Below are 9,923 nucleotides of genomic sequence, written 5' to 3'. Positions count from 1 at the left end.
GTCCGTAACCGTTTAGCCCCCCAATCCTTCCCCTTGTTATTTAGTTCAAATTTGTTGAGTTCATATTCATAATCGCTGTAAAAGTCATATCTTTAACTTTGATTTTTCATGACTTTCAATGCCAAACCTTTTTATTGATTACCATACATGAGTTTCATCGTGCCACACTTAATTTTGATAGTAAATGCGGGTATAAACCACACCTTTGTAAGCTATTATTTAACAAGCATACAAGCTTATAGAATAACATACAGCAAAATAAACTCTTGAAAACCAGTCGTTGTCTCTGAAAGCGGATCAGACTAAAGAAAAGATAACAAATTTTGGCGCATCCTCGGTTTTAAAATCGAACCATCGACTCACAATACAGAGACAACTTAAAATTTCTGACTTGTAGTTTTCCACTAAAACTTTAAAAAATCCCACCACCTAGCTGAATTAAACGTGCTATAGTTTTTTTTCCATCTGATATTTTAGCACTTCAAATTTCTAGGCTGTCAGGTTTTCTAAGTAAGTTACAGTTTGATGACCTTCCCCCTGCATCGTTCATTGCACTCCGAACATTATGATGCAATCCGCTCAATGCAGTTCTCTAGTCCATGCGGCTAGAGGTCCCACATTTGCTAATAAGATTGACTGGGGCCTGAGCGGGTGAGGCTGTTGGTTCTCTTTTGAACCAACGCATAGGCTGACGACGGGGATAGTCGAACATATACATAGGTAGCAAAGCTGATCTTTCTTAGATTATAGCACGTTCTAGTTCAGCTAAAACTCTCTGACCCTAAGTCTAGCGAAAGAGCATTTAAAATTTCAGGGTTTGATTAAGCCCTTCTTACATTCAAACAGATACTCTAGCTGATTCTGATATACAGTTTTGCACCTGCTGACACGCAAGTGCAAAAGTTTTTGTTTCGAGGCACAAAATTTTCTAAAAGGTAAAACAGTATCCTCCCCAGGTTAGGGTGTTTCTTTGCGACCGTGATCAGACAAAACCCTCCCCACAGCGCAAAGCGTGCATAATATAATTTATAAAAAAACAGCATTCAAGCAAGATTTGGTAAAACATCAGACAACCAAACCATTAATAGCTGTCCACAACAGCAGTATAAATAGCATTCAAGTTATTTTTAGATATAAAAAAAACAATTAATAAGCGTTCAAACAACATTTTAAGTGCTAACTAAAAGTGCAGTGACTCATAACACTCATAGTGCAATAATTTTTTTTTGTGAATGTCATCGTGCAACCATAAACAAAGTAACCATTAACCAATGAGAAAAGCCAGAACCATATCAAGCAAAACCAAAACAAAGTCAACCTCCAAGGCTCAACTCATGCAACTCTTGAAGTTCAAAGTCATTGAGTGGGAAGCAGCACAAGACCTAATGGACGAACAAATGCAACAAACAGAAGCAGCAACAGACCTCCAAGAGCTCGTTGACGAACTTCGACAGCAAAAAGCGGAGCTTGATCGCATGTGTAACGAACTCATAGAACAGCAGTTGACACAAGAAGAGTTCGACACTGTTGCTGCAGAGTCTGCACGGAGAAATTGCAAATGGCTGAGAACCAAACAAAAAGTCAGATTGCTTCATGGGTCAAACCATCAAAAGTTCATCTCTTCCGACACCTCCTCGGAAGAGCCCAATAAAATACGCAGCAAGGTGGTTGTTTCAGGAAGCAGACGTAAACAACCAAGCGGAATGAGACGTAAAACGCCAATGCAAAATGCAGGTGAAAACGCTGAGAGCTGGGATGAGGTGTTCAGTTCTGATGACCATGATGGTGTACCGTTCAAAAACAGTCGTGATCTTCAAAAAACAGTCGTTCACATCGTGATCTTCAAAAAGAAAGAACAAGTGTAGAAAAATACAATGCTCAGCAACAGAAACCAAAAGAGAACAGTGCGATACAGGAGCATCGCAGCTTCAGTGAAGGTGCGAAACAGGTTCAGAGTTGCCCGATTGTTGATGTGAATGTTCCAAATCAAGGTTTTGCTACCCTCAATATTTCTAGCGATCAACCATCAGACACTGTGTAATGGAATTCCGGTACAGCAACCGGATTTCAACATCAAGCAATGCCTGACAATTTCACTCAAACTTTTGCAGACAATGACTATCCGCGGGATCAGCAGCAGTCAAGTCATTTGCTCGGTAGTCAAATGGATCACTCATTCCCAGAGATAAACAAAATGATGAACGCTCCCAGCGGAGAGACCAACCGTCACTTCAATTTCATGTCACAACAGTTTTCTGAGCAACAGTTCCAACAACGACCCCACAGTTCTGAATGGACCAACCATCAAGTGATGATGAATGCGTTCAGTCTACCAAAGATTAGTCTTGACCATTTCTCAGGCGATCCTTTGATGTGGCATCAATGGTACAGCTTTTTCAAGTCAACCATTCACGACAATCCAGCTCTTTCAACTGTTCAGAAAATGACATACTTGCGAAACTCGGTAACTCACAAAGCAAAAGACTTCATCTGTGGATACTCTTACAACGGAGACTTCTATGAGGAGGCCCTTCAGGAACTTATCAGAAAGTTTGGAAAGCCGCAGAATGTTGTGAGTGCGTACCTCACACAACTTGAACAATGGCCTAGGACCAGAATGGATGATCCCAGCAGCTTTGTAAGTTTTGCGTCCTTCCTCAGACGTTTGGTACAGACCTTTCGACTTCACCATTATGAATCGGACCTGAAGGCTTCTGCGGTATTTAAAGTTGCCAAGGAGAAGTTGACAACACCAATGACGATTCGCTGGAATCAACGTGTAAGGAGCATGAGAATAGAGCAGCCAAATCTGGCTGACTTTGCAGATTGGATAAGCACATATGCAGAGGCTTGCGAGGATGTCTCTCCACAAAGACCACAAAGAACAGACCGGGTTGAACGGCCTTCCCAAGGCCAGAAAAACTCCAACATAGTTCTTCAAACCAGCTCAAATTGTCAACTATGCTCTGGGGATCACAACCTTGGTCGCTGCAAAGAATACCTGAGCAAGTCTGTAGCTGACCGTCAGCAATTGGTGAGGCATCACAACTTGTGTGTCAATTGCTTGAAGAGACATGAGGGTGGATTTTGTAAATCAAAGATTCGATGGCTTGTAGACAGATGCAATGGGTTTCATCATTCAACTCTCCATCGAGACGACTTCAGGACTTTGCAGAGAAGTGATTTCCAAGCAGCGAGTAAAGGGGGATTTCAATCCAGGAACAACCCGGTGCAGTCAAACTACGGTAGAAACTTCAACCATACAACGTCTCAGCTTTCGTCAACAACCAGTAACACGCCAAATACCAACAACAGAAGGGGATACAATCAAAACAGTTTCATCCCTCGTAATCCAAGCTATGGAAACAACAACTTGCATCAAACTGCCAATCAGCAGCACATCAATCCACAGCAAACTAATGACAGAAGTAACACTCACTTTCAATCAGTGACTAGCAACGAACTGGATGATGATTCATCAAAACTTCCACGGGTGCAAAACCACACTTGTAGCAGAAATCGGGAATCCACATGGGTCAGAGTTTTTATTCAACAACAGGCAATACCAGTCACGCTCTTCTACAAAGACTTCAACATAGAGACCTATGCACTTTTGGACAGTGGAAGTGATAATACACAGATCACACAAAACATTGCTGATGCTCTTCGTATTAGAGTCCCCAAAGATATAGAACTTCCTCTAGCTTCGCTACATGGGGAGCACACAGTGACAACAGCTGATGTCATGATTGGAATTGGTTCACTTCACAGCTCAAAACCGGTGACAAGTCTTCCTGTGTACTCAACCTCCATTGAGCAGTTCCAGATGCCAATTGTCCCCGCAGAAATGTTGAATAGACTATGTAGAGACCATGATCATTTGGCAGAAATCAACTTCCCACAAATTCGTGACAACAAAATTGGAATACTCATAGGGGCAGATGCTTTTCTGGCTACTGTTCCAAGACAATTCACTACCGGCAAACCAGGAACACCCTACGGAGTCAACACACTGTTAGGATGAACTTTGACAGGCCCTGTGCCACAAGACTACTTTCAACCAAGCCATAAAGGAAGCAGCAACCACAACATCACTCTTTTCAACCATCTCAAGCGAGGTGGTGACGACCCGGACGAAAATCTTCTACATCTTTTTTGGACCTTTGAAGGTGTCAACTTTAGTCAGGGTTCTACGAAGGGACACAATGAAGAAGACCAGAAGGCAATAAAGACTTTGGAAGAGACTACACATCACAACGGGGAAAGATATGAGATTGGACTCCCTTGGCGAGAAAACGTCACGCTACCCAACAACTACTTCATGGCAAGGGTTCAGTGGCACGCCCTGCAGAAGCGATTAGAGAGAGACAACCAACTGAAACAAAGATATATGACCACTATCTTTGATGATATGGATAAGGGATACATAGCAGCTGTTACGAACCAGGATGCAAAGAACATTTGGTACCTACCGCATCATACCGTCATCAACAAGCAAAAACCAGACAAGATAAGACGAGTGACAAATGCAGCCTCAAAATACAAAGGGGTTTCTTTGAACGATGCACTGCTAACGGGACCGGACCTTGTGTGCAATCTACATGGACTTCTTCTACGGTTTCGTCAGTACAAGGTTGCAGTAACAGCAGACATAGAGGCTATGTTCATGCAAGTTGAAATCAGAGAAGAAGACCAAGATGTTCTCCGTTTTTTGTGGAGCGACAATGATCAAGAGAGGACATCCAAATACCAACGACTCATTTTTGGAGCAACATGTTCTCCTGCCTGCGCAATTTTTGTTCCGCAAAAGTGCATCAACGATAACAGACAAGAACATCCAAAAATCTTTGACTCAATCACAAAACAATTCTACATGGATGACTTCATTCAAACATTCTCAACAGAGGAAGAGGCAGCAAATACAGCGACTGAGCTGAAACATGTTCTCAAAACAGGGGGATTCAACCTCATCAAGTTTCTCAGCAATAACCCTGCTGTGCTGGAAAAGATTGCAGAGGAAGACAGAATTGGAGTTCTAAAGTTTCAAAGGATACTTGGTCAAACATGGAACCCTGAATCCGATCAACTTCTTTTTGCGAAACCCAAACTGAGCTATGAAAGAGAGAATATCACACAGAGAAAGCTTCTCTCAATGGCTGCTTCTTTGTTTGATTCCATTGGAATAATCTCGCCTTTTGCAATTCGACTGAGATGCATCTTGCAAAAAGTCGTCAAACAAGGACACAATTGGGACCAGATACTATCAAAGGAACATTACGACGAAATTCAGCAATGGATGGAAGACTTCGAGAATATGCCTTCAATTCAAATCCCCAGATGTCTAGTTCCCAACGTCGATGGAACTAAGGAGTTGCACACCTTCACAGACGCTTCACTTTCAACAGTATCAGCAGTGGTGTACCTGAGGACAATCTCCGCTGACGGCTCAATAGCTACCCACTACGTCATCAGCAAGTCCAAGGTGGCACCAATCAAACAGATGAGCATTCCCAAATTGGAGCTCGAAGCAGCTACACTGGGAGCAGAACTAGCAGGCTTCTGTGAGACCGAGATGACAATAGATGTGAAGAGCAAACAATTTTGGACCGACAGCACAGCAGTACTCAGCTGGATCAAATCAAAGGATCGACAGAAGATGTACATCGCAAATAGGCTCAACAAAATTGCTGAGAACTCAAACAAAGACGACTGGCGACACGTACCAGGAAAAATGAACCCGGCTGATCATGGTACCAGAGGTCTAGCTCCATGCGATCTTCAAAAATTGTGGATAACAGCACCTTCTTTCCTGATCAAACCTGAGAGCGAGTGGACATTCTCCGGTGACAAAACAGCTCAAACATACGCCACTCAAGTTGATGTCAAGACCAGTGAAAAACCGTTGGTAGATCCAAACAAATTTTCAAATTGGCCTAGACTCCTTGGCACAATTAGAACAGTGTTTCGAGCAGTGCGCGTACTGAAGAGGTTGGTCAAACGCGACATACCTTGCAACTTGGACGACTTCGCGGCTGACGAAAACAAGGCTCGGAGCTTTCTCTTGAGGATATCTCAGTCCACACACTTCAAGGACACAGTTTCTCGACTTCAAAGTGGACTACCCCTAGACAAGAAGGACAAACTATTACCATATACACCCTTTCTGGATAGCGACGGACTACTTAGGGTTGAGGGCCGAATTCAAAAATCTGGATTGCCTTTTCAGAGCAAACATCCGGTGATACTCCACAGCAAGTGCAGAGTTGCCAAACTGCTTATTGAGAAAGCACATCACGACTGCGGGCATCATGGAATTGAACATGTTCGTGCACATATCCAAGCAACGTTCATGATAGTTGGAATCCGCAGAGCTTTAAGAACTTTAGGGAAGTACTGCTTCATCTGCAGACGCTGGCGAGCAGACAATGTCAGACCGAAGATGGCTCCTCTACCAAAATTTTGCTTTCCGGAGCCCTCCAAACTCTACCCACTTGTGAATACTGGAATGGACATGTTCGGTCTCTTTCACATTGAAAAATCCAGAACCCAGACAGAACTCAATTATGTCTGCATGTTTACAAGCTTGGTCACACGAGCAGTACACTTGGAAGTTTGTGAGGACCTCTCTACTGACTGTCTACTAATGGCTATTCGACGTTTTGTATCCAGACGAGGATACCCTGATGTCATTGTTTCGGACAACGGGAAAAACTTTGTTGGAGCTAACCAGGCAATGAAACTCAATTTTCAGGAAAACTACAAACCAGACAACAATTACATACGTCTACAGCTGGCCCAACAGAACATCCAGTGGACGTTCAACCCACCTCTGGCACCGCACTTCGGAGGGGTTTGGGAACGAATTATCCAGTCGGCTAAACGAAGCCTACTTGTTGTCCTCGGAAGCCGCCGACTAAACTTTTCAGTCTTCCATACAGTCGTAGCGGAGGCAGAAGGAATTCTTAATTCACGCCCACTAACGCATGTTGGGAGCATTTTGACTGACGAGGAACCATTAACACCGAATCATTTCCTGATGAGAAGACGACACTTCTGCCTAAAACCTCTGGCAAACAACAGAACCCGGTTTTCAATTAAGGACTTCAAGGAGTCACAGACCCTTTTGAACCACTATTGGTCTCGTCTTCTCAAAGAATTTGTACCGGAACTTAACAGACGGACAAAATGGCAGCAGGCCAACGCTGAGCTCAAGGAAGACGATTTTGTTTGGCTCTACAAAGATTTTACACCCCGAGGAATTTGGCCCATTGGTCGGATCGTCAAAGCACATGTGAGTAGAGATGGAGTGGCAAGAAGCTTCGACATCAAGACCAGTACTGGCATGGTGCAACGTCCCGCAGTGAGATTGGGCAAGGTGTTTGAAACTGACAATGATTCTTCTTCTTCGTTGGCCGCGGAGGGTGAATGAATACTCCTTCAATCATGTCAAATTGATGCATAAAACTCACTTAAGCTGAAACTTTTGAGGCAGTAAATTTGAATTTCTGATGTCAATTATTTTGTTCTTTTCTGATAAATCTATTTGCTAAGTTTTGTTGTTGCTTGCCGGAGTGTAAACGGTCTGTAACCGTTTAGCCCCCCAATCCTTCCCCTTGTTATTTAGTTCAAATTTGTTGAGTTCAGATTCATAATCGCTGTAAAAGTCATATCTTTAACTTTGATTTTTCATGACTTTCAATGCCAAACCTTTTTATTCATTATCATACATGAGTTTCATCGTGCCACACTTAACTTTGATAGTAAATGCGGGTATAAACCACACCTTTGTAAGCTATTATTTAACAAGCATACAAGCTTATAGAATATCATACAGCAAAATAAACTCTTGAAAACCAGTCGTTGTCTCTGAAAGCGGATCAGACTAAAGAAAAGATAACAATAATATTAATAATAATAATAATAAAAATAATAATAATAATAATAATATTAATAATAATAATAATAATAAAAATAATAATAATAAAAGTAATAATAATAATAATAATAATAATAATAATAATAATAATATTAATAATAATAATAATAATAATAATAATAATAATAATAATAATAATAATAATAATAATAATAATAATAATAATAATAATAATAATAATAGTAATAATAATAATAATAATAATAATAATAATAATAATAATAATAATAATAATAATAATAATAATATTTTAAGATTATGGTTATAAGCGAGTGTGGAAACCAGTTACATATAGCAAAATTATTTCAATTTTGCTTCAGGTTTGGATGTATCCGAAAATAATTTCCACGATGAGTAATTTGGGGATAGCATGAACAATAATAATAACAATACTTCGTAGCTAATTTCCATGCCATAGGAAACTCATTTCCAAGCATCATTTGTACACGGTTGCAGTATCTAAAAACTGTTATAATGTCAAGCAGCCTCAACTGCAATGCAAGAAATCCTACTTGGCGATTAACTTCAGAATCGTCGCTCTCGATAATAATAGTGGTTTTGGAAGACCAGTACCTATATGACTGTTCACAAAACAATTAAGTATTTGAGATTAGTCTAAATTAAATACTAATAATTTACAATTACCAATAAATTTTAGCCAAATTAAATGCTCAAAATGGAGGAGCTGGCTGATGTTAATTTTGAATAGTCGCAACAAACTGAACAACTTTTGAAAGATATCAGTTACTTATATGCTCGGTTTGAGTAACCATTGTCCAATCGCGGAAAATGGCCACGCAAAATGAAAAATGGGTACGAAGTATTGCCATTTAATTCCATAAAACGCCAAATTATCAAAACTGCTTTTTCATACATCGGCCAAGTAAAAATTGTAATGCTCTTCATGAATTCGCGACGCAAACTGTATGACTTGGTTTCCTTTATGTAATATTTTTGCGTTCAGTTCTATTTGTTCTTTGGAATCTTTTCTGCTGGTGCCCCCACCCTATATAGCCGTTGAATTAGCACGCCCCAAAATCTAAGTTTTCGCCAATTGTAAGGGTCATATTTGCATTTCATTGAAACAAGAATGTCTAGGTAGACGACGGCACTTTTAGAATAAAGTCCTTTAAAAAATTTTAAAAATCAAGCCCCTATTGTAGCCGATAACACCAAAAATGATATGATACAAAAATTTGTATTGATGCTTATGGTATATACAACAAATTTTGGTTGAAATACGTAATACTTTAAACTATATATTTCTGTATAAACACTTAGCATTAGCAGTATGTTTAAAATGGAGGATGCCAAAATAAGCGGGGGGGGGCGCTAGAAGAAAAGATCCGTGCTTGCATCCCGGGTCCTGCATTAAAAAATTATGAGTAATATTAAATTCAAAAGTTCACCCCAAATGCCTTTGATAAAATTTCGTTGAAAGAGCAGTTGAAAGTGCTGAAATGCACAGAAAATCATACCATGAATTTTTTGTTAAATTATTTATGAATGAAGACTCTCTAGGTTTTCTAACACTAAAAGTTTATCCGACTGATCATATTTTGGGCTTTTCGAAACGGGGTTGATTAACTGAATTGCGTCGCGTCCTTTCGTCTTATCAAATGTATGTTAATTGTAAGATTAAGCAAAGCCGGTTTTAAGGATAATTATATAAGAACGATTAGCCTCTTTTAAAAATGTTTAAAACAATACATCTTGAGAAGATTTAGTTAATCATGCGGTACACTTCTTTTTCTCGGTGATCAAAAAGATTTTGTCTCTAATACAATAAGTGAAAAAATCATCGCTCGTTTTCTCTAATTAGTAGTTTGTGCTTCAAATATAATTCCTAACAGATCAGTAATATGTCTAAATCCGAAATTCAACATGATTTGTTGATGTCAAAAAATACTTGCAATCTTCACCAAAACGTACTCGATGTGTCTCCAATCGGGTACGAGGTTTCACCGCTAATAATCGCTAAAGATGT

At 40.0% G+C, this 9,923-nt stretch overlaps 1 protein-coding gene across 1 annotated transcript; it reads left to right on the top strand.

Annotated features, from left to right (window-relative positions):
- The first annotated feature begins 2,080 nt into the window (after window positions 1-2,080).
- LOC142337969 (uncharacterized) lies at window positions 2,081-7,429 on the top strand. Its single transcript, XM_075387603.1, has 2 exons — window positions 2,081-4,014; window positions 4,183-7,429. Exons 1-2 carry the CDS (start codon window positions 2,081-2,083, stop codon window positions 7,427-7,429), a joined length of 5,181 nt encoding a protein of 1,726 aa, XP_075243718.1.
- Window positions 7,430-9,923: the final 2,494 nt, after the last annotated feature.

This window comes from Convolutriloba macropyga, chromosome 4, assembly GCF_964194025.1.
Source record: "Convolutriloba macropyga chromosome 4, txConMacr16.3, whole genome shotgun sequence".
NCBI classification, from domain to species: Eukaryota; Metazoa; Xenacoelomorpha; order Acoela; family Convolutidae; genus Convolutriloba; species Convolutriloba macropyga.
The sequence above is the reverse complement of the archived record's forward strand: the minus strand, read 5'-3'. Positions and strand labels throughout refer to the sequence as shown.